The sequence below is a fragment of the Carcharodon carcharias genome, chromosome 18, assembly GCF_017639515.1.
Source record: "Carcharodon carcharias isolate sCarCar2 chromosome 18, sCarCar2.pri, whole genome shotgun sequence".
In the NCBI taxonomy this organism is placed as follows: Eukaryota; Metazoa; Chordata; class Chondrichthyes; order Lamniformes; family Lamnidae; genus Carcharodon; species Carcharodon carcharias.
This window is the reverse complement of record NC_054484.1, coordinates 91,954,114-91,982,003: the sequence shown is the minus strand read 5'-3', so window position 1 is coordinate 91,982,003 and position 27,890 is coordinate 91,954,114. Positions and strand designations below refer to the sequence as shown.

At 45.5% G+C, this 27,890-nt stretch overlaps 1 protein-coding gene across 1 annotated transcript in view; it reads right to left on the bottom strand.

Annotated features, from left to right (window-relative positions):
• Window positions 1-230: 230 nt before the first annotated feature.
• Window positions 231-27,890, bottom strand: part of LOC121290479 (coiled-coil domain-containing protein 122-like) — a 48,762-nt gene continuing 21,102 nt past the window's right edge. Inside the window, exon 4 of the mRNA XM_041210918.1 lies at window positions 231-380. Coding sequence (XP_041066852.1) covers window positions 231-380 — 150 coding nt within the window. The remainder of the gene's footprint in view (window positions 381-27,890) is intronic.

Genomic DNA, 27,890 nt, shown 5'->3' with positions numbered 1-27,890 from the left:
ATATTAGTAACACACACGTTGATACACAGTGAAATTCCTTTATCCAGAAGGAAACAAAAATGCTAAAGCTTTTGTTAAAATAACTGATAAAGGAACTTTTTTTTGTTACTAATGGTGCACAGTGCAATTTCAACCTTGTTCACGATATCAGCTATGTTAAACAGTATTAACTCTTATGCTTTATATTTTAAATAGAGTATGATTTCTAAATCTTCAGTGTTGGAAGTTATTTACTTTGTAATTCCAAGGCATTTTCTTAGATGTGCTGCAGTTTTTTCCATCTGTCGTATGTCCCAGGTCAACTGGCGTTTGTTCGACTGAACTTTATTCAATTGGCAATATAAACGCTTAAGTATGGCTTCACACCTTTTGTTCTGCACCTGAAGAAATTAATTTGAAAATCTGTATTTTTAGATTGATCCATAAAAAGATGAAATAGTTGAACATATACTGTTCAAACTCTCGAGAAATGTATTTACAAAATGTGTCCACATATATGGAGTAAGTTAAATAGTGCAGGAATAATTAGATCAAGGTGAGGCATTTAGGAAGAGCTCGAACAAGCAGGTAGATATGAAGGAGAGGGGATGAGTCAGATGAAGAAAACAGCATGGTGGAAGGGAGCAGGGGAAGAAGGAAGGAAGAGAGAGAAAGGAGCAGAAGGAGCTGAAAAGGAGAGGGACTAGAGACAACAGGTGGGCAAAGTAGGAAAGGGTGACATGGCACAGGGATAAGCAGACTTTTAATTCCAGATTTTTTATTGAATTAAAATTCACCATCTGCCATGGTGGGATACAAACCTGGGTCCCCAGAGCATTACCCTAGGTATCTGGAGTACTAGTCCAGTGACAATGCCGCTACACCACTGCCTCCCCTAAACTAACTAAGGGAAAGCAAGTGAAGGGAAGGGTTATAGGTGATTGCAGGGGTTGTGAATGTGAGACACCGTGGAAGAGGGATCAGGAGGAGATAGTGTCAACATTGGTGGGGTTAGATGAACAGAGGTGGGGAAACTCTCCTGTACCTAGGCCAAGGCCCGCAATTTCTCTCCCTTGGGTGTGGTAGTTCAAAAACTGTTTCAGTAGAGGCTGGGAGCCTTGGGTCACCAAGTTTTTAAAGGGAGAGGCAGAGAAGAGAAAGAATCCAATAAAATCCATTGATAATTCCTGAAGCACACAGCAGAACAGTAAGCCTAGGACAGAACAGTAGCCAAAATAACCTAGCTTTGTGCATCGCCCCACTGTCCCCTCCCTCACATCTACATGTGTTACAACCCAAACACTCCATGACTAAACTGAGCAAAATATGGAGGCAAAATTGGGTCCAGTAACTCACATATTTTGGGCAGAATGAAGTCCCTTGGAGTTCCAAAATGACATCCGCAGCATGCCACGAAGTGTGCCGAATGGCATATTGGTAAAAGGGTTAGTGTGTACAGAGCTAATGTCTGCTGGCAGCATGCAGAATAAGCAGATAATGGCATCAATCAAAACGCAACACTGAATTTGGCACCAGTGCAGTCAGTTTGGAACTCCGCTCTCCAGCTTTTGTCTTCTCAACCTCCCCAACTGGGCACACTCTCAACTGCATGATAGTTCCCTGTCCCTGCCCCAACCCCCATTCACCAGTGCTATTTAAAGGGACCAACAACTACATACAGGTTGGTTGTTGATTTATTTTTTCTGGCTGTTGCTGCAATTTTAGATGTTTTGGGTACTTTTCCATACACGCTACAAGAGTAAAATGTCTACAGGGAGTAATCTAGCAGGTAATGAAGTAGTTTGCTAACTTAAAGACTTCTGTGCAAACCAGTTGCTTCCAGACCTGAGTGACCTAGTATGTAGTCTTCTTGGCATTGAACATAATTGGGAGAATGAACAGAATCCATGCAGAGCAGGACAAGCTGCTAGAAGAGGGAGGAGAAGGAAGGGGAGAAAGGTTTGCATCAGCGGGCCATATCTGCAGAAAGTCCTTAGGGAGCAGATCTGTTGGAAAACAGATTGTAGGAATGTTGTGATGCCCCAGAGGCCCCTTTGTGCACTAGCATTCACAGCCAAGTTGACAACAGTTTGAGCTTCCATGCAGCAAGTTGACATTACATGACAGTAATCATAGGACTGGATTTTGGTTACCGAGGTGGATAGCTTGAGTTAGGAAATTTCCTGATTCACTGGACTTGCCTCAGGAAAAATGCTTCTATACACACAAACCTTGTGGGTGCGGGTGCAGGATGCAGTTGAGCCCGCCGACCATGGAAGCAGAGTGTTGCAGCCACGGGGTGGGTAGGTGCCGAGGCGGGCTGGTCGGAAGGCCTGCCTCAATTTTCTGGGACTCCATCCCAGTTGCGTTAGAGGTTTTAGCTCCCACCCAGTTCCGATGACCGCTTATCCTCTCCATGCCAACTCATTGCTAACTTATGCTCCTTCCATTCCCATTCACCCAGTATGCACTCTGTACATAACCAATGGCATGTGTGGAACTGCTCAGAGACAAAAAAAAAACCCATTCAAAATCTTCTTTTGAAAAAAACCTGCTGTTCATACAACTGAATAAGTGTGTTAATTAGACAGGCCATTAAAGTATCAATGACGAAGGCTTCAAACGCTTCACACTTCTTAACCTTGTCCAAATAAACATTGAGACATTGACAAACGAGATCACAGAAAGAACTTATTATAACCACTTAAATATGTCAATCAAGCGGTCAACAATTCACTTTCGTTATCTAAATCAAACGCCTGCTGAGCTACTGCTTGTATTAGTCTGGGCTCACTTAATGAGCTTGCATAATGAGGAATGGCTGTAAGCATCAGTTCAGAAGGGGGTTCTGTGGCTCTGACAAAGAAGGCATTGGTGAACTGCTTTATGTGTACATACTAACTTCTGTAACCTGAAAGGGTTCAGAGGCTAAAAAGTTAAAATTGTGGTCACTTCAATTGCCATAGGTAATACATAACCACCTGGCAGAATGGATTGCAGCTCTTGCTGTTAGATGTAACAGCCTCTATGGAAAAACATAGTCCCTCCATGCACTGCTCCTCAGATAATTCTAGGTAAAAAACTGAAGGTGTATAATCACTGTGGGCTGGGTAAGGCCTGTGGGCAATCCCTCTCCCCTTCCATGCAAGGTTTACTGAGAGATCGAAGTACTGTTCCTTATAGCTCCCAAGCCTGCTGCTCCTTCTTTCTCCAACCAAACTAGTGCACTCAACTTTAGCTCTGACCTTCTTCAGGGTGGAGAAGTTGAATAATGTGCAAGAAAGCAAAGTCCCCTGTGGAAATCCAACCACTGTAAATCCAGCTACTGTTTTCGCAAATAGACACCAATGATTCAAGTATATTCAGGTGACAGCACATCTCATTTCTGTTTGAAAGCTATTCCACCCAGTGCTGCTGAATGGGTCTAATGCCGGGGAGCACTTGCATTCCAACAAGTTAAAATGGAGAACAAAAACAGAATTACCTGGAAAAACTCAGCAGGTCTGGCAGCATCGGCGGAGAAGAAAAGAGTTGACGTTTCGAGTCCTCATGACCCTTCGACAGAACTTGAGTTCGAGTCCAGGAAAGAGCTGAAATATAAGCTGGTTTAAGGTGTGTGTGTGGGGGGCGGAGAGATAGAGAGACAGAGAGGTGGAGGGGGTTGGTGTGGTTGTAGCGACAAACAAGCAGTGATAGAAGCAGATCATCAAAAGATGTCAACAACAATAGTACAATAGAACACATAGGTGTTAAAGTTAAAGTTGGTGATATTATCTAAACGAATGTGCTAATTAAGAATGGATGGTAGGGCACTCAAGGTATAGCTCTGGTGGTTTTTTTTTTTATTTTTTTATATAATGGAAATAGGTGGGAAAAGGAAAATCTTTATAATTTATTGGGAAAAAAAAAGAAGGGGGAAACAGAAAGGGGGTGGGAATGGGGGAGGGGACTCACGACCTAAAGTTGTTGAATTCAATATTCAGTCCGGAAGGCTGTAAAGTCCCTAGTCGGAAGATGAGGTATTGTTCCTCCAGTTTGCGTTGGGCTTCACTGGAACAATGCAGCAAGCCAAGGACAGACATGTGGGCAAGAGAGCAGGGTGGAGTGTTAAAATGGCAAGCGACAGGGAGGTTTGGGTCATTCTTGCGGACAGACCGCAGGTGTTCTGCAAAGCGGTCGCCCAGTTTACGTTTGGTCTCTCCAATGTAGAGGAGACCACATTGGGAGCAACGAATGCAGTAGACTAAGTTGGGGGAAATGCAAGTGAAATGCTGCTTCACTTGAAAGGAGTGTTTGGGTCCTTGGACGGTGAGGAGAGAGGAAGTGAAGGGGCAGGTGTTGCATCTTTTGCGTGGGCAAGGGGTTGTGCCATAGGAGGGGGTTGAGGAGTAGGGGGTGATGGAGGAGTGGACCAGGGTGTCCCGGAGGGAGCGATCCCTACGGAATGCCGATAAGGGGGGTGAAGGGAAGATGTGTTTGGTAGTGGCATCATGCTGGAGTTGGCGGAAATGGCGGAGGATGATCCTTTGAATGCGGAGGCTGGTGGGGTGATAAGTGAGGACAAGGGGGACCCTATCATGTTTCTGGGAGGGAGGAGAAGGAGTGAGGGCGGATGCGCGGGAGATGGGCCGGACACGGTTGAGGGCCCTGTCAACGACCGTGGGTGGAAAACCTCGGTTAAGGAAGAAGGAGGACATGTCAGAGGAACTGTTTTTGAATGTAGCATCATCGGAACAGATGCGACGGAGGCGCAGGAACTGAGAGAATGGGATGGAGTCCTTACAGGAAGTGGGGTGTGAGGAGCTGTAGTCGAGATAGCTGTGGGTGTCGGTGGGTTTGTAATGGATATTGGTGGACAGTCTATCACCAGAGATTGAGACAGAGAGGTCAAGGAAGGGAAGGGAAGTGTCAGAGATGGACCACGTGAAAATGATGGAGGGGTGGAGATTGGAAGCAAAATTAATAAATTTTTCCAAGTCCTGACGAGAGCATGAAGCAGCACCGAAATAATCATCGATGTACCGGAGAAAGAGTTGTGGAAGGGGGCCGGAGTAGGACTGCAACAAGGAATGTTCCACATACCCCATAAAGAGACAGGCATAGCTGGGGCCCATGCGGGTACCCATAGCCACACCTTTTATTTGGAGGAAGTGAGAGGAGTTGAAGGAGAAATTGTTCAGCGTGAGAACAAGTTCAGCCAGACGGAGGAGAGTAGTGGTGGATGGGGATTGTTCGGGCCTCTGTTCGAGGAAGAAGCTAAGGGCCCTCAGACCATCCTGGTGGGGGATGGAGGTGTAGAGGGATTGGACGTCCATGGTGAAGAGGAAGCGGTAGGGGCCAGGGAACTGGAAATTGTTGATGTGACGTAAGGTGTCAGAGGAATCACGGATGTAGGTGGGAAGGGACTGGACGGGGAGAGAGAAGGGAGTCAAGATAACGAGAAATGAGTTCTGTGGGGCAGGAGCAAGCTGAGACGATCGGTCTACCGGGGCAGTTCTGTTTGTGGATTTTGGGTAGGAGATAGAAGCGGGCCGTCCGAGGTTGGGCAACTATCAGGTTGGAAGCTGTGGGAGGGAGATCCCCAGAGGAGATGAGGTCAGTGACAGTCCTGGAAACAATGGCTTGATGTTCAGTGGTGGGGTCATGGTCCAGGGAGAGGTAGGAGGAAGTGTCTGCGAGTTGACGCTCAGCCTCCGCGTGGTAGAGGTCAGTGCGCCAGACAACAACAGCACCACCCTTGTCAGCGGGTTTGATGACAATGTCAGGGTTGGACCTGAGAGAATGGAGTGCAGTAAGTTCAGAGAGAGACAGGTTAGAATGGGTGAGAGGAGCAGAGAAATTGAGACGACTAATGTCGCGCCGACAGTTCTCAATGAAAAGATCGAGAGAAGGTAAGAATCCAGAGGGAGGGGTCCAGGTGGAGGGAGAATATTGAAGATGGGTAAAAGGATCCGTTGAACTGGGAGAGGACTCCTGCCCAAAGAAGTGAGCCCGGAGACGAAGACGGCGGAAGAAGAGTTCAATATCATGCCGAGCCCGAAATTCATTGAGGTGAGGGCGTAAGGGTATGAAACTAAGTCCTTTGCTGAGCACTGAACGTTCAGCATCGGAGAGGGGAAGGTCAGGGGGTATAGTGAATACACGGCTGGGGTTGGGATTGGAAGATGGGGTGGGGATGGAGGGACAGGCAGGGGTGGAGGGTCCTAGATGGGTGTTGGTGTCGATGAGTTGTTGGAACTTGCGTTCCTTAGCACTTGAGAGAAAGAGAAAAAGTTTCTTGTTGAGGCGTCGGATGAGCCGAAGGATAAAATGAAACTGGGGGCACGCGCAGCTTTGAAAAAGGGTACGGCGGTGCTGCTGGAGGGAGAGGTCGAGTGTGTTCTACATTCAAAAACAGTTCCTCTGACATGTCCTCCTTCTTCCTTAACCGAGGTTTTCCACCCACGGTCGTTGACAGGGCCCTCAACCGTGTCTGGCCCATCTCCCGCGCATCCGCCCTCACTCCTTCTCCTCCCTCCCAGAAACATGATAGGGTCCCCCTTGTCCTCACTTATCACCCCACCAGCCTCCGCATTCAAAGGATCATCCTCCGCCATTTCCGCCAACTCCAGCATGATGCCACTACCAAACACATCTTCCCTTCACCCCCCTTATCGGCATTCCGTAGGGATCGCTCCCTCCGGGACACCCTGGTCCACTCCTCCATCACCCCCTACTCCTCAACCCCCTCCTATGGCACAACCCCTTGCCCACGCAAAAGATGTAACACCTGCCCCTTCACTTCCTCTCTCCTCACCGTCCAAGGACCCAAACACTCCTTTCAAGTGAAGCAGCATTTCACTTGCATTTCCCCCAACTTAGTCTACTGCATTCGTTGCTCCCAATGTGGTCACCTCTACATTGGAGAGACCAAACGTAAACTGGGCGACCGCTTTGCAGAACACCTGCGGTCTGTCCGCAAGAATGACCCAAACCTCCCTGTCGCTTGCCATTTTAACACTCAACCCTGCTCTCTTGCCCACATGTCTGTCCTTGGCTTGCTGCATTGTTCCAGTGAAGCCCAACGCAAACTGGAGGAACAACACCTCATCTTCCGACTAGGGACTTTACAGCCTTCCGGACTGAATATTGAATTCAACAACTTTAGGTCGTGAGTCCCCTCCCCCATCCCCACCCCCTTTCTGTTTCCCCCTTTTTTTTTCCCAATAAATTATAAAGATTTTCCTTTTCCCACCTATTTCCATTATATAAAAAAAAACCCACTAGAGCTATACCTTGAGTGCCCTACCATCCATTCTTAATTAGCACATTCGTTTAGATAATATCACCAACTTTAACTTTAACACCTATGTGTTCTATTGTACTATTGTTGTTGACATCTTTTGATGATCTGCTTCTATCACTGCTTGTTGGTCGCTACAACCACACCAACCCCCTCCACCTCTCTCTCTATCTCTCCGCCCCCCACACACACACCTTAAACCAGCTTATATTTCAGCTCTTTCCTGGACTCGAACTCAAGTTCTGTCGAAGGGTCATGAGGACTCGAAACGTCAACTCTTTTCTTCTCCGCCGATGCTGCCAGACCTGCTGAGTTTTTCCAGGTAATTCTGTTTTTGTTTTGGATTTCCAGCATCCGCAGTTTTTTTGTTTTTATCTCAAGTTAAAATGGAGTTTCAGTCCGAATAATGTTATAGAACTCGGATTTGAATACAGTAATGAAACTTCTGCCTGCTTCAAGGAAATCCCTTGGCTTCCGTTCAAAACTCTGTTCTAGTAAGGATGATAAGTAAGAAATGAGTGGGAGTGGGGCGGTTAAGTGACCACTGTGTTTTTAAAGTCGGTACCAAATCCCCCCCTCTTCCATTGCCAGAGAGAAAACTGTGTGTAGTATTTCTAACTAAAGGAGTAAACCGTACCACCAATATTTTTGTTAAAGCCTATTATTTGGTAGTTACCTGCAGCAATATAGAATGTGTGATCTCAAATGGCACATATTTGGGTTTTGTCCTTCAAGTTAAATTTTATAAGTTCTGTGCACTATGGAGCAGTTAGAAGTTCAAAGCTTTTTTCTTTTTTATTAAATTTCAATCTCAACACAATTTCCTAACTTTCTCCCTGCCACTCACTGGCACAGCAGATGATCTTATAGTTCACATATGTTTTACAGTTATTACACAGACACTGATCAAGCAATAACAGATATTTTCATGTAGGTACCAACTATATATCTAAGTAAATATTGGGAAGACTGAAGGCATTGTTTTTGGTCTCCATTCTAAATTCCATTGCCTAGCTCCTGCTTTCAACCTTCTCTCTCGCAACAGCCTGAGATGAAACCAGATCCCAAGATAAGCTTCTGACCGTGTATTAACGACATCGCTAAGATCCCCTACTTCACCTCCATAACATTGTCCGACTTTGCCCATCTCAGCTCTTCTGCTGCTGGAACCCTCATTCATGCCATTGTCACCTGCAGAATTCACTATTCTAATGCCCGCCTGGCTAACCTCCCACATTGTACTCTTCTTAAACTTGAGATCATTCAAAACTCTGTCTTACCTTGCAATTGTACATCTATCACCCCTGTGCTCACTGACCTATTTCAGTAACTGGTCAAGCAACGCCCTGATAATAGAATTCTCATTCCTTATTTTCAAATCCCTCCATGGCTTAGCCTCGCTCTTTCGCTGCCAGCCCCACAACCCTCTGAGATATTATGCTCATCTAATTTAGGTCTTATGAGCATCCCCTGATTTTAATCGCACCATTAGTAGTTGTTGTAGTGGTGATCCTAAGCTTTGAAATACCCTGCCTATAGCTCTCTGTCCCTCTACCTTGCTTTCCTCCTTTAAGACACTCCTTAAAACTTACCTTTTTGACCAATCCTTTGTATATCTAACAGAATATCTGTTAATGTGGCTCAGTGTTTGTTATATTTTGTTTTGTAATATTCCTGTGAAATGTCTTAGGACACTTCATTACATTAAAAGGTGCGATAAAAATTTAAGTTGTTGTTAATTACATTTTATACACGCAGAAACAGGAGATTTGCAGTCTTTATATGCCATCTAGTGGTAATTTGTAAAAAGTTTTGCTATGGCCATCCAAATCTAATTTTACAACACTTTTTAAATAGCCAATTTCAGAGTTTTGGACTGCATTTCCCCTTGTGTTTTTTGACAGGATACCTGCCTGGAAGTCAGCCCGAATGACAGACTTGACGCCCGCTTAGGTTGGGACCACTGATTGGGCTGGGACTACTGTGCACACTGCAGGTCCAATAGATGCTAGTAGGTGTTTGGAAGGTGGGTCCACATTTTGGGAAGAAAGTCTTATCCTGGGGGGAGTTGGGAGTCCAATCCCTGATCAAGATATTGTTGGATCGGGGAGGTGGTCCGAACCCAGGGAAGCAAATGAGCTGGGTGGGCTGAGGGGGAAGGTGTGGTTGAAGCACTCTGCTCCTCCTGGCCCATAAGCAGTACTGTATGGGAAACCTGGCCAGCCAGGGTTAAATTTGTACCAGCCTCTTATATATATATTTGGCCAATCACTTCCTGGGAGTGAGATGGCTGTTTGCTAACTTTTTTATTGCTGTGTGCAGCTTTAATCCCTCATATTTTGTTTAGCTCATTTTGTAATTTCTAGGTTGCCTCCTTTGATTCCTCTGCCCTTCTTAGTTTTGTATCATCTGTAAATATGGTCAATTTGTATTGAGTTTCTGAATCTGTCACTGATGTAAAAGACAGTAACAGTTAGATGTCAACATATACAGACCCCCACCCAACTCGGTACTCTTCTCCCACTCCTTCCAACCTCTAACCAATATGTGCTGTTTTCTATACTTTAAGTAGCTTTCTTTTCATACCTAAATTTTGCCTGGAATCCTGAACTTTATTAAGAGCCTTTCGTATGGAGCTTTATTAGCTCCGAATGAAGAGCTTGGATATGTCATATCTGAGAACTGAGAGAATAGACCCTGTCAACTCAGTTCATTAATCTCCTTTTACAACACAGATTCTGTATTTTTTAAACTCAGAGCTGACCAAGCCATTCGAAGGATCATTCGCTAATCAGTTGAACTGCCATTCTTTGTCCATGTGGTCATTCTTGGTGTTTAGGGTTTGGATTCTAAGTGGCTATTAGACTGTGGAGATATGCAGCACACCTTTAATAGGGGTCACTGGACAACGATCAGAAGCAGGAATCTTAACTTTATTTTTCCCCTCTTTAATTGTTATTTATGAGAAAACAAAATATACAAGTTAGCAGTGACACTAATTTCATTTACAGCAGCCTCTAACACCTACAAGATGCGCTGCAGCAACTCATCAAGTTTCCTTCTACAGCACCTTCCAAACCCACGATCTCTACCACCCAGAAGGACACGGGCAGCAGAATAGCAACACCACCATCTCCAAATTACTCCCCAGGTTACTTACCATCCTGACTTGGAACTATGTTGTTGTCCCTTCACTGTTGTTGGGTCAACACCCTGGAACTTATTCCCTAACTTAAGAAGGCCACTCACTACTACCTTTTCAATGGCAATTAAGTTGAGTGACAAGTACTAGATTTGCAAGTGACACCCACATCCAAGAACAAGTGAAAAAGTGCTTTTATTGTCAAATGACAAAGATTAGCTGACTGACCTCAGTAATATGCCTTGTGGTACATTTACCAATTGCCAAACTGAGTGACTTTTAAAACAAAATCCACATCTCATTTGTGAAAGTACAATTCAATGTGTTACCTAACCTACCTCAATTATTCTCAGCCATTCTTCAAGGCATGGTGTACCAGGTTGTGTGTTACTCAAATAAATTTTTACAATCTAAATCTTAAGTTAATTGACTGTATACTCAGTTGATCCAAATACAGGAATGCTGAACTGAAAATACTTATGGCTGAAAAAAATGGTTCCATAGCATCAGTAGTTTTAATGCTGAGGGTGACAGTTTAGGAGAAAAGCGGCATCGTGCCACACCCACCTATTTCCAGTACATCCCATTCTGAATGCACGTTGTTGAGGGCATTATCGCAGGTGTGCTATAAGTATCCAAAGTAGGCAGATTCTAAAGAAGAGTCATCTGAGCTTGAAATGTTAACTCTGTCTTTCTCTCCACAGATGCTGTCAGACCTGCTGAGTTTTTCCAGCATTTTCTGTTTTTGTTTCAGATTTCCAGCATCTGCAGTATTTTGCTTTTATATTAGATTGGGCTACTGTTCAGTGTTGAATGTCAATTTGACACCTGACCTGAACTTGCTGCTCTAGTTAACGCCTTCTGTTAAATACGCACAGCTGAACATGTGTTTGGAACATGAGGGACCTCTCATCATGACTATTTAAAGGCACCATCATCCAGCTGGCAGTTAGTTTCTTCTTACTTCCTACTGGTTCTTGCTGAGTTTGTACTGGGTATTTGGAAGAGTTCCTGAAAGTTGGTGAAGTCCAGAAAGGGTGGTGCTGGATATGGGGAAGGCATTGCTTCTGACTGCAAGGCCCCAGAGTATTTGCTCTCTAGTCTGTTGCCCCATTTCTGTCTTCCGCACCTCTTGAAGCAGTTTTAGCCCTGGCTGTAGCCAGAATGCACCTTGACTTTAGGAGGTCGAGTCTGGCATTAAGTAGTGCAGGCTAGCCTTAAATGATGTTAGCCTTGCATGAACTTAGGCTTCTTACTAAGGTGCACTGCCACTCAGCAATGCGTTTAGCACTGGATTGCTGTAGTAAAGTGAGGTACTCTGTCCCTTTAAGAGAATGCAAGTGTACTGATCATGCGACAGCACTGATGAATCACTGCACAGCACAGGAAACTGGGAACTGGAAGTCTAGTTCTGGAGGTTTCTGAGTGAGCACTTATGATCTGGTGCTTTGCCCCATGTCTCAATAAACCATCACTATTTATTCTTATATCAGTCTCTCCCCATTATTGATTGCAAGCAGCAATTGAGGAGAACATAGGAAGGCACGCAGTTAGAGTTTGGTTGGCCAACGAACTCATTTACCCAAGACATAAAAGATGCACCCACAATCACTATAAATAGCAGGCAGCATAAGCTTTTGTGCTGCTGGCATCACTATGAATGAATGGGAACAGGGTAATTATGCATCGCAATCCATACACCTGATTTTGAGACTCTCTGATTTAGCCTCCTATTTGTCTCATTTAAAAATAAAAGACCACTTCCTGAATCGAAATCTGCTTTTGTCTGGCTTGAGTTTTTTAATCTGTTACAGTCCATGTGCAACTGCTTATGGAATGTACAGATATAAAATCTGTGACCAACGTGTTACATTTATGCTTTTTGAACAGTGATATTTTAGTCTGTAAACTGGATAATGTAATCTCTACAGATTACATCATACAACAGTAAGAATATCAGTACTGTCAAGCACCTGTAATCATATTTCATATGCTCTGTAGTTTAATTTTCTATAATATGGGATTTGGATAGGTTAACATATAATCTTTTCATCTCGAGGGTTCTTGCTGAGTTTGTACTGGGTATTTGGAAGAGTTCCTGAAAGTTGGTGAAGTCCAGAAAGGGTGGTGCTGGATATGGGGAAGGCATTGCTTCTGACTGCAAGGCCCCAGAGTATTTGCTCTCTAGTCTGTTGAATTCCAGTGAGAGAATGAAAATTTCCACTATATGCTGGCAGTAGGAGTCCTACATGAAATGCAACTGAAACCCAAGGATCAGTTTTAATCCTGACTACCCAGTGGGAACGGTTACAGGCATGAGGTTAAAATGGAAACCAACTTTTTAACCCCTGAATGAGAGGGCAGAGGCTGCCCCCTCCCCTCCAGGCATTTCATAAATGTTGAAACGTTAGTGTCTGATAATATCATTCAGACCCCAGCACCAATTTAACTTGGTGAATTGTAAATCAACAGGCTGATAGGAAAAGTTGGCCACAAGCAGAAGAGGCCCAGGTGACTATTTCATTTTGGAGTGCTCCTCCTGTCCCGACAAGGAAATCTTAGGCCTCCCCTAGCCCTGGTTTCTATCCCCAGTCCTCTAGCCACAATTGGTTTGGACAACCTCCCCATTGTTAATTTACCCTCCAGGAGAAAGTTTCCACATGTTGTTCCCAACGGCTGTGATGTAATTTTCTAATCCTGTCTTTTGGCCTCCAGTCAAACCCATCAATTTAGAAAGTCAAAAAGGGTCTCACATCATCTCTTTCCATATAGGTATGGGCCCACCATATAATTTTCCTCTCAGGCACTTCACAGGCCGGTGGTGGGCCTTCCGCTGGGGGTGGAAGACCTGTCTGGCAAGAGCTGCTGGCAAATCAGAGGGTGGCAGCTCTACTGAATAGCAGTACCACTGGGGGGCAATGGCTGCTGCCGGTACAACACCGATCGAACCCTGGTTTCGTCGTTGGATCCAAGGCAAAATGTTAGTGATATGGGGAGGGCAGGTTTTCGGGTTGGAGGTCCCTTGAGGTCAGCAGAAAGGGCAGGGGGAAGGCTTTCAGGGTTCCCTCCTTCCCAATGCTGGGTCCCTTGATCAGCCATTGAGTACCTTTTGTTTGTGCTCCCCACATGGCGAGCCTCCCACCCTCTGCTGGGTTAATACCTGTCATGATGGAATGAGACCCTTAAGTGGACATTAATTGCCCACTAAGAGCCTCAATTGGCAGCGGATTTGGAAAGGCCTTCCAACAGTCCTTCCATCCCCAGTCTTAAATGGGGTGGAGACTCACCTGATAATGCCTCCTCTCACCACAAAACTTACCACGGGGAAGGCCACAAGACATTGCCTCATGTTGAGAAAGTTAATTGACGTACGGGACTTAAAATCTCAACTTCACTCTCCAGTTGGGGTTGAGGTGGGTGTGCAGTCAAATTTTCACAAGCTTCAGACGCTGCAACCTTAATTTCCATATCAAGTTAAATAGGAGCTCTGATTTTCGTCAATCCTGATCCAAGGCACTTTTTCCAAAACTAAGTACAAGATTAATAACCTCCCTCAGCGAGATTTTATATGATCAAGTTTTAGGAATATAAGAAATGGGGCATTGACCATATAGCCTCTCAAACCTGCTCCACCATTTGATATGATTATCACTCATCTTCTGCCTCCATTATATTTTCCTTCCTGCTCCCCATATCCCTTGATTCCCTGAGACCAAAAGTATGTTAAACTCAGCCTTAAATATACTCACCAATGGATAATCCACAACCCTCTGGAGTAGAGAATTCCAAAAAGTCACAACTCTTTGAGTGATCAAGTTTCTCCTTATTTCCATCATTCATGCTCAAAGCCTTATTCTGAGACTGTGTCCCTGTATCCTAGATTCCCAGCCAGAGGAAAAACCTGTTGGTGTCTATCCTGTCAAGCCCCCACAGAATACTGTATACTTCAGTGAGATCACTTCTCATTCTTCGAAACTCCAGACGGTATAAACATAATCTCAGGACAAACCCCTCATCCCAGGAACCAATCTAGTGAACCTTTGCTGTACCACCTCCAATAAAAGTATATCCTTCCTTAAGTATGGAGACCAAAATTGCACACACTACTCCAGGCATGGATTCCTCGAAACCCTGTATAATTGTAGCAAGACTTCCCTATTCTTGTACTCCATTTTTCTGATAGTAAAGGCCAACATGCCATTTGCCTTCCTAATTGTTTACTGTACCTGCATGTTACATTGTGTTCTTTGTACAAGTACACCCAAGTCTCTCTGAAAATCATCATTTAGAAGTTTCACATCTTTGAAAAAATATTTTGCTTTTCTGTTTTTACCACAAAAGTGAATAACCTCACATTTTATCCATCTGCACCTCGTTGTCCATTCACTTGTTTCTTTGCAGCCACTTTGTATCCTCCTCCTCATAGCTGACATTCCCAACTAGCTTTATAAATACCATCTTCCCTGTCAATAATCAGTTCCTCCAACAGCCATGTCTCCTTAGCCTGGAACATTTAGCTCAACTATATTCAAACCTCAGAGCGCTAAGTACATGAGAGGCTAACTACTGTCACAATTCTGTTTTTGGATTTAATGTAGCCTCATATTAGTCCAGCAAATTCTTTTCAAGATGAATGATATTCTAACGGACCAAACAGATTAAACAGCCATTATTTTTGCATATCCACATATAGTAATATGCAGCAGAATAACATCGCCCTTCGACATTCAATTACGTTACAATCGCTGAATCCATCACTTAAGGGGAGATGATGGCATAGCGGTATTGTCATTGGACTAGTAAACCAGAGACCCCCACCACAGCAGATGGTGGAATTTGAATGCACTAAAAATCTGGAATTAAAAGTCTAATGATGACCATGAAACCATTGTCGATTGTTTTAAAACCCATCTGGTTCACTAATGTCCTTTAAGGAAGGAAATCTGCTGTCCTTACCTGGTCTAGCCTACATGTGACTCCAGACTCATGGCAATGTGGTTGACTCTTAAATGTCCTCCGAAATGGCCGAGCAAGCTACTCAGTTGTATCAAATCACTACAAAGTCTCAAAAAAGGAATGAAACCAGAGGACCACTTGGCATCGACCTAGGTACCGGAAACGACAACAGCAAATTCAGCTCTGTCGACCCTGCAAAGTCCTCCCTACTAACACCTGGGGTCTAGTGCCAAAGTTGAGAGAGCTGTTTCACAGACTAGTCAAGCAACAGCCTGACATGGTCATCCACATGGAATCATATCTTACAGATAATGTCCCAGATACCACCATTACCTTGGAAGAGGTGGCTCCACAAATATCCCCATCCTTGGATATGTCCTGTCCCACCAACAGGACTGACCCAGCAGAGATGGCGGTACAGTGTTATACAGTCAGGAGGGAGTTGCCCTGGGAGACCTCAACATCAACTACAGACTCAGATCAAACATGGGCAAGGAAACCTCCTGCTGATTACTACGTACCGCCGTCCCTCAGCTGATGAATCAGTGCTCCTCCATGTTGAACACCACTTGGAGAGAGCACTGAGGGTGGCAAGTGTGCAGAATGTACTCTGGGTGGGGGGCTTCAATATACATCACCAAGAGTAGCTCGGTAGCACCACTACTGACCATGCTGGCTGAGTCCTAAAGGACATAGCTGCTAGACTGGGTCTGCTGCAGGTGGCGAGGGAACCAACAAGTGGGAAAAACATACATGGCCTCATCCTCACCAACCTGCCTGCCGCAAATGCATTGTCCATGACAGGATCGGTAGGAGTGATCACCACATAGTTGTTGTGCGGACGAAGTCCTGCCTTCACATTGAGGATACCCTTCGTCATGTTGTGTGGCACAACCACCGTGTTAAATGGGATAGATTTCGAACAAGTATAGCAACTGAAGTCTGGGCATCCATAAGGCACTGGGGCCATCAGCAGCAGCAGAATTGCACTTGAACACAATCTATAACCTCACAGCCCAGCATATCCCCACTCTTCCATTACCATCAAGCCAGGGGGTCAACCCTGGTTCAATGAAGAGTGCATGAGGGCATACCAGGAGCAGCACCAGGCTAAAAATGAGGTGTCAACCTGGTGAAGCTACAACACAGGACTACTTGCATGCCAAACAGATAAGCAGCAAATGATAGACAGAGCTGAGTGATCCCACAACCAAAGGATCAGATTTAAGCTCTGCAGTCCTGTTGCATCCAGTCGTGAATGGTGGTGGGTAATTAAACAGCTCACTGGAGGAGGAGGCTCCACAAATATCCCCATCCTCAATGACGGGGGAGGCCAGCCTATCAGTGATATCCAGAAACGGCTGAAGGCACTGGATACTACAAAGGCTATGGGCCCTGACAATATTCCGGGATTAGTATTGAAAACTTGTGCACCAGAACTTGCCATGCCCCTAGCCAAGCTGTTCCAGTACAGCTACAATACTGGCATCTACCCGGCTATGTGGAAAATTGTCCAAGTATGTCCTGTACACAAAAAGCAGGACAAATCTAATCTGGCCAATTACCACTCTATCAGTCTTCTCTCGATCGTCAGTAAAGTAATGAAAGTGGTCATCATGAATAAATAAAAAAATACCAAAATTAAAAAAACAGGTATGTCATGGACCCCTTTGTAAGCTAACTTCCGAAGGATCTCTGTTAAATGATGAACAAAATTTGATCAATTCAGTTGTTTCATCCTTCTTGCTCAAAATTTCATTCACCTTCATGGAAGGCTTGCTTTTTGTAGACTCTCATTCAGCTGAAACACTGTTTTCCCAAGGTACAAAATGTTACTGCAACCATGTAGATTCCTATATGCTGATTGAACATGAAATAGCGCACATGAACAAAATAGGATACTTTGCCATGAATGCTCAGGAGGTATGCATAGTCCTAAGAGGATTGTGCACATCTTAGTGTGAAAGGTTTAGAGGGGGTGGAATTCTTAAAGTGCGTACAGGAGAGCTTCTTGAGCCAGCACGTAAAAAGTCCTACAAGAGAAACAGAAACATAGAAACTAGGAGCAGGAGTAGGCCATTCGGCCCTTCGAGCCTGCTCTGCCATTCATTATGATCATGGCTGATCATCCAACTCAATAGCCTGCTCCCGCTTTCTCCCCATACCCTTTGATGCCTTTTGCCCCAAGAGCTATATCTAACTCCTTCTTGAAAACATACAATGTTTTGGTCTCAACTACTTTCTGTGGTAACGAATTCCACAGGTTCACCAGTCTCTGGGTGAAGAAATTTCTCCTCATCTCAGTCCTAAATGGTTTACCCCATATCTTCAGACTGTGACACATGGTTCTGGACTCCCCCAACATCAGGAACATCCTTCCTGCATCTACCCTGTCTAGTCCTGTTAGAATTTTATAGGTTTCTATGAGAACCCCCCTCATTATTCTGAATTCCAGCGAATATAATCCTAATTGACTCAATCTCTCCCCATATGTCAGTCCCGCCATCCCAGGAATCAGTCGGGTAAACCTTCGCTGCACTCCCTCTATAGCAAGTATATCCTTCCTCAGATAAGGAGACCAAAACTGCGCACAATATTCCAGGTGTGGTCTCACCAAGGAGGGGGCGGTACTGGACCTAATCTTAAGGAATATTTGTGGGGGAGCATTTCGGGGATAGTTATTGATTAGCATTGAAAGGGAGGAGCTATTAACAGTTTTAGCAGGCTTATAAGTGAATAAATCCCCAGGCCCAGATGAGATGTATCCCAGCCTGCTATGTGAGGCAAGGGAGGAGATTGCAGGGGCTCTGACACTAATTTTCAAATCCTCTCTGGCCACAGGAGAGGTGCCAGAGGATTGGAGGACAGCTAATGTGGTACTATTATTTAAGAAGGGTACTAGGAATAAACCAGGTAATTACAGGCCAGTGAGTCTAACATCAGAGGTAGGGAAACTATTAGAAAAAAATTCTGAGGGACAGGATTAATCTCCACTTGGAGAGGTAGGGATCAATCAGGGATAATCAGCATGGCTTTGTCAGGGGCAGATCATGTCTAACAAATTTGAATGAATTTTTCGAGGAGGTGACTAGTTGTTTAGATGAGGGTAGTGCAGTTGATAGTCTATATGGACTTCAGGAAGGTTTTTGACAAGATCCCGCATGGGAGGATGGTCAAGAAGGTAATCCTGGGACCCAGGGCAATTTGGCAAACTGGATCCAAAATTGGCTTAGTGGCAGGATGAAGAGGGTGATGGTCAAAGGTTGTTTTTGTGATTCGAAGCCTGTGACAAGTGGTGTACTGCAGGGATTGGTGCTTGTAGTTTGCTGTTTGTAATGTACATTAATGATTTAGACATGAATATAGGAGGTATGATCTGTAAGTTCACAGATGATACAAAAATTGGTGGTGTCATAAATAGTGAGGAGGAAAGCCTTAGATTACAGGATGATATAGATGGGCTGGTCAGATGGGCAGAGTGGTAAATGGAATTTAATCCTGAAAAGTGTGAGGTGATGCATTCTGGGAGGACTAACATGGCAAGGGAATACACAATGAATGGTAGGACCTTAAGAAGTACAGGGGATCAAAAGGACCTTGATGTACATGTCCATAGATCCTTGAAGGCAGCAGCATAGGTAGATAAGGTGGTTAAGAAGGCATATGGGATACTTGCCTTTATTAGCCGAGGCATAGAATATAAGAGCAGGGAGGTTATTTTGGAGCTGTATAAAATGCCAGTTAGGCCACAGCTGGAGTACTGTGTGCGGCTCTGGTTGTCACATTATAGGAAGGATGTGGTTGCACTGGAGAGGGTACAGAGGAGATTAACCAAGATGTTGCCTGGGTTACAGAATTTCAGCTATGTAGAGGGACTGGATAGGCTAGGGTTGTTTTCCTTAGAGCAGAGGAAGGCTGAAGGAGGACCTGATAAAGGTATACAAAATTATGAGGGACATGGATAAGGTAGATAGGAAGAAACTTTTTCCCTTAGTGGAGGTGTCAATAACCATAGATTTACGGTAAGGGGCAGGAGGTTTAGAGGGGATTTGAAGAAAAATGTTTTCACCCAGAGGGTGGTTGGAATCTGGAACACACAGCCTGAGGGGGTGGTAGAGGTAGGAACCCTCACAACATTTAAGCAGTATTCAGATGAGCACTTGAAACACCATAGCATACAGGGCTACAGGTCAAGTGCTGGAAAATGGGATTAGAATAGGTAGGTGCTTGATGGTCGGCATGGACACGATGGGCAGAAGGGCCTGTTTCCGTGCTGTATAATTCTATGACTCTAACCTGAAATAACAAGGAGAACAAAGGTTGGAGAAATTGTTGTAGAGAGGACTGGGTGCACAAACTGCTACATAATCCTTAGCACAGCAATCAAGAACAGATACATGAAGGCTCATGTGAAGATAAAGACACAAAACAAACTTCTGGATGTTAAGGTAGCATTTTTGGTGCTTGGATTTCTTTGAAGGTAGGCTTTTGCAATATGCCCATGAAGATTCAGCAAAATAACTCTGGTTTGATCTATGTTTCTTTTTATGGATAGCAACAGAGAGATCTCCTGGAAGGCATTATGAAGCAAATGCAGTAATAGAAAGTTGAAAAGGTGGAGGTGGATGATCATCAGCTGAACAGGAGTTGAACAGGATTCCTTGTTGAAGGAAAGCTTGATGTATCAAGAACAGATTCTTAACCTTTCTGTGGCGACCAGCACAGCAATCTACCAAGTTAGCGATTCAACAGCTAAGCTACTGCAGCAAACTTGCCTTTACTATTTAGATGTCTTAAACATGAACAGATAAACATACAGGGATGTAAGCCATTCAACCGCTTGAGCCTGTTCTGCTATTCAATAAGATTATGGCTAATCTCTATCTTAATTTCATCTACCTGTCTTGGTTGGGTAGCCCTTAAGACTGTTTAAGCTGTTGAGGCTAGGAGTCAAAACTGAGTTTGATAGATTTTTGTTAGTGGAAGTGGTGTATTTGGATTTTCAGAAAGCTTTTGATAAAGTCCCACATAAGAGGTTAGTATGCTAAATTAAAGCACGTGGGATTAGGGGAAATATATTGGCATGGATTGAGAATTCCTTAGCAGACAGGAAACAGAGAATAGGGGCAGGATTTTACTTCTGTCGGGCGGGTGCGCGTCTGACCCGATCAGGTGCAAACTCACGTGCGATGACGTCAGACCAGTGTCCCAATGTCATTGCTCACTCTAGCGATATTTCGGTCAGCGGGTGCGTGCGAGAGTTGGCAGTGTGCCCACTGACAATTAAGAAGCCTATTAAGGCCCTTAAGCAGGTAAGGTATTAATTTGTAGTTTTCATTGCCCACTCAACTGTGCGGTTGTAGGGCGGGCGAATAGGCCAGGCGTTTTTTACAAAACCTCATCCACAGGCGGGATGAGGTTTCCAACCACAAATAAAATAGCGGAAAAAAGTTTTCAACTTCATTTCAAACATGTCCCTCTTCTAGTGACTGAGTCACATGTGGGGACTTATATCATCTTTTAAATCTTTATTTTTGTTTTTCCAATTCCCTAGCTTCCTGAGGCAGCTCTGCGCCCTCAGGGAGCTATCAGCGTGCGCTCCACGTGCATGCGCAGACTTCTGGGGTTGCTCTCCTCCTGGCCCCACCCCGACAGCACTGATTGTTGCAGCGCGCGCCGCCTTCTCAAGGGATGGGCATCAAATGCTGGCCTAGCCAGTGATGCCTACATCCTATGAATAAATTTTAAAAAGTTGATTCCATAAGCAAGTTTTACTGGGAAAAGGTTTTATGAAACATGGAACTTAACAAGGCAGGATATAAAAAGGAAGTGTCACTAAAGTGAGCTTTGGTCCATGAGGGTAAGATTGATGAATAATTGGAAACAAGGAAATGGCAGAGACTTTGAACAAGTACTTTGTATCTGTCTTCACAGAAGACACAGAAAGCATCCCAAGAATAATGGGAAATCAAGAGGCAAAAGGGAGGGAGCAACTTAAGACAATGATGATCAATAGAGAAAAAGTACCAGTGTGGATGACGTCGTGAAACCGATTGTTGGCCTTCTCACCATATTGTCTGCTCACACCGCTGAACACACCTGACACTAGTGGGCACAGAATATTCCACCCACTGAAGCACTAGGAAAACTAATGGGACTAAAGGCTGACAAGTCCCTGGGACCTGATGGCCTGAACCCGAGGGTCTTAAAAGAAGTGGCTGCTGAGATAGTAGGTGGAATTTTCTGTGCCCATTAGTGTTGGGTGTGTTCAGCGGCGTGAACACACAATATGGTGAGAAAGCCAAAAATTGGTATCACGACGTAGTCCACTCAGCCCGTCGATGGCAGGCCGCATTCCCCGCCATCGGGAAAGTTATTGTAATGCATCTGCATTTCATTATCATGTTAGCCTGCTGGTCTTATCCCCCCACACTGGATCATCCGGCCATGTTGGCATGATTGCATGCTGACGTGTTTCACAACTGCATATATAAGGTGTGGACTTGGTGGGCTGCACTTCATTCAGGACTTCAAGGTTTGTTTGCCTACCTTGCTTCGGGCAGAACTCGCAGTCATCAGCACCAGGCTTCGCAGACAGCAACACATCACTTTTAGGGAGGCTCATGGGCAAGTCTCTACCTACCAGATGAGGCGTAAGGCTTCGTATGGCTGCAGGGCTAGGGCTTGCTTGGGGAGCAGAGGCCTCGGGCAAGGGAAGAGGGTGCAGGGTGAGGGCTGTACTGGCAAAGGGGGGTATCCAGGATTTGTGTAGGGCCGCAAGTTGATCTGTGCGAGTCGCTTCATGATGGTGAGGGCTGAAGAGGCACTCTCCAGAGCAGATGAGGCCAGATGGAGATGTGAGGGTGTGTGAAAGAATGAGTGGTGATGTCCTTGGGAGTTCCCATGACTCATACATCCTGAGTCACTCACAGGTGCCTCAAATATTCAAAGGGCCTCAGCGATTACAGGGATGGTTGCTTTGGGATAAAGCGTACCTGCTCAAATGATGGCTCATGACACTCATGCATCATCCTCAGAGTGTCTCTGAGGAGAGATACAATGCAACGCATTGGTCGACACGATCCACCATCAAGCAGACCATTGGCATCCTATGTTTGGACTGCTCTACAGAGTTGGGACTCTGTAGTACTCTGCACAGAGGGTGTCTCACAAAATCTTGGTCTGCTGCGTCCTTCACAACCTGGAGCTTCAAAGGGAGGAACCCTTGCCAAAGGGAAACATGGAGGAGGCTGAGAGCTCCTCGGATGATGTAGGGCACGAAGGGCAGGAACCTGAAGAGGAAGATGAGGGTCATCTTCCACATGAAGAAACATGACACGGAAGATGTGCCCATGCCACAAGATTCCAGGAAGAGTAATGTGCAGGCAATGGAACATGGCTACATTCCAAAGAATTAGTGCTGATGAGCTGGCAGCCAGTGAGATGCTAGGACATGTGTGATAGGCTTAAGTGTGTGAGCTTAGAGTGATGAGATCCCTGGGGTCACGAATGAGATCATTCATCCTCTATCTGCACTGGATGGCCAACTTCTTCTGTGCAGCATTGGCACTGATCACCATTGCCATCATCTACCAAGCTGGAGTGGTAATGTTGCTGTCCCTCCTGCGGTCAGAGGAGGGGTAGAGGACATCACAGCGGGCCTCCACTTTGTCCAAGATGCGCTCGAGGGATGTGTCACTAAACCTGGGGGCTTCAGTCTTCTTGCCTTTTGGGGCCATGTCTTATTTGCAGCAGTCCTGGGCTAGAAGCACCGAGAGGTGTGTGCACGGCTGTACTGTTATACTTTAAATTAAGCACCCGGCATGATGAAGCAACGAGCTGATGGCGTGGGCAGACGAATCAGAACCCGCCCGCCATCGAAACGACATGTTTCCCAGGAATGAATAATTAATGTGGTGGGATTGTGATGATACAGCGTGAGAAGCCGCCATTGCGGCCAGCAAGTAAAACATTGTTTTTCCTGTCTGCTGCCGCACTTAGTGCAAATCTGGAACGATTCCGTCTAGTGAATACATTGGTTGTAATATTGCAAAATTCCCTGGACTCTGGAAAGTTAATAGTGGATTGGAAAACTGCAAATGTAGCATCTCTCTTCCAGAGATTAAGTGCAGTGGTGGGCGGGTTTTGTGTAGTGTTTCCCGCTGGGCAGTGTGGCAGTCTCCAACTCTGCTGCGGATATTGGGGATTCACCAAGACATAGCAGTATGGTTAGAAAAATTAAGAAACTCAGGAGTTGTCCATGTGTATCAATGTGCCCTCTTATTGCGAGTTGTTCAGTGTTTGCCTCCCTTTGTGAGCCTCCTATTCATGTGATGTGTAGCTAAGTCATGATAGTTAGTTGACCCTTGTGTTATGTCAGGGAGATGTGTCAAACTCTTTACTGGAAGCGTTTGTAAAATGGGTTAGTAACATTTACTCCTTACAGGACAACATGGAGTTAGGCGTGTTCAATAGCCATGGAGGCTTAGCTGAAATTGTTTCCCAAAATGAGATGGCTGTCTTCATTGGTAGTGCCAATGCACAAGATCTGCTGCCATGATGGTCTCTCCAACCACACAGCTCAGTGTCCGCTAAAAATTTCTCATTAAGATGATGATGACTGCATCAAGACTTTTGATGCAGCATTTACACTGTTGTGCTGACTTTCACTTCCCAGAGCACATGGATACTGAGTTCACTCTTGACTTTTCCAAAGATTAGGGCCTGGCAAATCATGAGGGTTGAAAATGTAAGTCCAAATGCTGAACTTGCTCTCAATGTTACTGGTTTGTAAACGCCTTTCAGTGCACTTGCATGGCACTAAGGGATAGAAGGAACGTGGCCGTGTTCCGTTGCCTGCACATTACTCTTCCTGGAATCTTGTGGCATGGGCACGTCTTCATTGTCAGGCTTCTTCAATGGCATTCTCATGTAGAAGATGACCCTCATCTCCCTCTTCAGCTTCCTGCCCTTCATTGTCCGAGGAGCTCTCAGCCTCCTCCATGTGCCAATGGTAGCAGTGCCTGATGTTCACCCTTTGTCAAGGTTTCCCCTCTTTTCACCAGGTTGTGAAGAACGCAACAGACCATGATTATGTGGGACACCCTCTGTGCAGAGTACAGCAGAATCCCAACTGAGTGGTCCAAACGTAGGAAGTGCATCTTTAGGATGCCAATGGTCTGCTTGATGATGGATCATAATGATCTATGTGCCCTGTTGTATCTCTACTCAGAGGCACTCTGAGGATGATGCATGTGTGTCATGAGCCATCATTTGAGCAGGCCGCTTTATCCCAAAGCAGCTAGCCCTGCAATTGCTGAGGCCCTTTGAATATTTGAGGCACCTGTGAGTGACTCAGGATGTATGAGTCATAGGAACTCCCAGGTTTCCTGGCACAAATGTGTATGATGTGCTTCTGATAATCACACACCAGTTGAACACTCAGGGAGTGGAACCCTTTCCTGTTAATGAATATCAGGCACTGCTGCCATGGAGTCTCAAATCCACATGTGTGCAATTGATTGCACACTGAACTCTAGGGAAGCTTGAGATAGCTGCAAGCCCCAGAAATCTGGCAGCCTGGCTAGCTTCATCGAGTGTGAATTTCACATAATGACGAGCCTTACTGTAGAGGGCATCTGTCACCTCCTTGATATATTTATGTGTTGAGGGCTGAGATGCCGCATAGGTCCTCCGTGGATTCTTGGAACAATCTGCAGGCAAAAACAATTGAGTGTGGTGGTGACTTTCAGGGGTGCTGGTGGGGGATATCCTCCTAGTCCATACAGCACTAGATCCTCCTTCAGAATGTGGTAGGTATGATCCATCACATCTCTTGACAAGCGCAGATTTGTGCGCAGCATTATCTTTCGCTCATCTCCAGATAGGAAAGTCTTCTTCAGTAGACCCTTGGTTGTGCGACTTGCCTCCAGTGGATGGGTCTAACCTCCCCATTCTCTGGGGCTTGCTGGGGCTCCCCTGGACCATGGACTGACTCAGGCCAGGCTTCCTCTTGAAGCTGCACTGGGCGGCACTGGGCCCTTCTGCTCCTCAATGGTATCACTGCCATCAAGAAGGCAGCATTGAGTGCAGGTTCCGTTATTTAATCCTCCTTCTCCCTGTTGACTGATAGATGCAACAGATTAATGAATGCTGGGCACTCGTGAACAGAAAGCTACTGGTATGCCCTAGAGCTGCATCTGTGCTACTAGCTTATCGCTGATACCTCCTTGTGGCTGAGGCAAACACAGATCTCGATGACCAAGATGCCAACCCTGATGCTTGACATCTCAATCCCGCAGAGGTTGGAGGTTTGGATGCATTCATGAAATATGCCACTCTACCAAAGGCACTCCTGCAATCCCTCACCTAGTATGCTGATTAAGCTCAACTTGCACTTCAGCAATGATTGCCTGTTATCCATGCCATTTGGAGAAAGCACATTAGAGTCTTTTATTGGTGATCTGGCAGACATGCAGCTACTGTGTTTCTTTAACGAATGTATGCATTGTCCATTTTCACATTACTCTCTGTTAATGTTCAAATGAAGCAACTGTAATGTGGAGCCAATGACTCCTATAGGCTCTCGTTAAAGTGAACCAAAAGGCAGTAGCTCCAATTGTACCTTCTCAAGGAAGTCTTTCTCTTCTCTCTCATCTCTGTTTCTATTTCAAGGTGTTGACTCTAAGCAGTTTGAGGGTGCCCCTGAAAGAGCCCCTTAGTTCAGCTATTGGCTCCTCCTACACTGCCTAAGACCCCTCCCAGTCAGATTCTTTCCCAGTTTCAACTGTAAGCTGTGCAATAACTTTGGGGTTTCATGATGGTGGTGTTGCATTTTTACTTTCAGACCACCTTCGACCAGTGCTCGGATCCCTCCAATCTTCCTGGAACTTCATGATGTGCACTTAGACCTCCCTCTGGTTATTCTCCAGCCTCCCCCAATAACTCTGGATCCCACTGTAATTGTGGTGGACATTTCAGCCCTCCCACTGAACCCATTACTGCTGATGGCCCCATGCTCCATGTGAACCTCACCTCTCCCCATCTTGAGGCTGTGTCAGTGCGTGGTCACATACAGAGGAGAACCGCCACCACCCCCCCCCCAACACAATATGAGCTTCGAATACTGCCCCCTCTCCCACTTATTACCTGTTCCCCATTTACAGGCTGCAGATGTCTCCCCTAACCATGACCATCCCATCTGCAGTTCAGTAGCAAGCCAGGAACCCCGTCGTCACAGACTGTAAGACAATGAACATGCCCTGCACAGCAAGCTGTGCCTTATCCCAATTGAGCACACAGCTCCCTGGAGAGGGACTATGATGTGTGTGCCATGCATAGCTTTGTAGCATGGCCCACAAAGCCCCAGGACTGTCTTTAATCTCTCACCCTGTCTGTGAGGAGACACAAAGCTTTAGGACTGCCTTTAATCTCTCAATGACTATGAGGTGCACAAAACCCCAGTGGATTGCCTTTAATCTCTTAATCTGATCTCTTGGCCCCAGACCAAGGACTATGTATTTCAAGGAGCTCTCCCACTCCTTCATGACTGATCACAACAGTATGCCTTTCCCCCACTCCATGAGTCTCTGTGCAACCCACCCCTCATGTGCAAGCCTTTCCCCTCCCCATCTCCATGATTCTCTGTGTGTCACACTAACACAACCCATCCCCCCTCGTATTCTGGAGTCTGCGTACATCCCCTTACACTTATACTGTTTGATTCCCACCCACCACCTTCTGGGCTTGCATTCTGTCTTCCGTGTCGGGCTCCAACTTCCCCACTCTTGGTCTTCCATTTGCCTGCCATCGACCCCCCCTGCCCATGTCTCTGTCATTCTTCCTCCCCTCCCCACTCCCAACTGTGTTTGCAATGCGGGTCTCCGTTTCAGAGTGCAGCCCTGTCTAAGACCCACAGCACACAGTGAGTACTGTCCTCTGGAATGCGGAGGCATCCACCGTGAGGAGACCAACCCTACACTCTCGCCAGTGTAGCGTTACATTGCTGAGAAACAGAGCAGCGCTGTTGCAGGTAGGCCATGAATGTTGCACTTACCTCGAAGTCATGAGCAAAGTGAGGACGGACAGTTGCACGCCACTTATATCTGATTGTGATTTAGACCGGTCTAATTTCCTGCTGGCATGGCACGAACATACAAATTAGGAGCAAGAGTGGGCCACCTTGGCCCCTTGAGCCTGCTCCACCATTCAATAAGATCATGGCTGATCTCACTGTAACCTCAACTCCACATTCCTGCCTACCCCAGATAACCTATCGCTTATCGAAAATCCATCTACCTCTGCCTTAAAAATGTTCAAAGGCACTGCTTCCACTGCGTTTTGAAGAAGAGAGTTCCAAAGACACATGTTCCGCTGGGAGAAAAAATTTCTCGTCATCTGTCTTAAATGAACGACCCCTTATTTTTAAACTCCGTTTGCCAGATCTTTGCCCACTCACTTAACCATGTAATTGGGAGGATGAACGTGATTCCAGCGAGTTGCATTTTTAAAGAGTATTCATGACATGGTAAT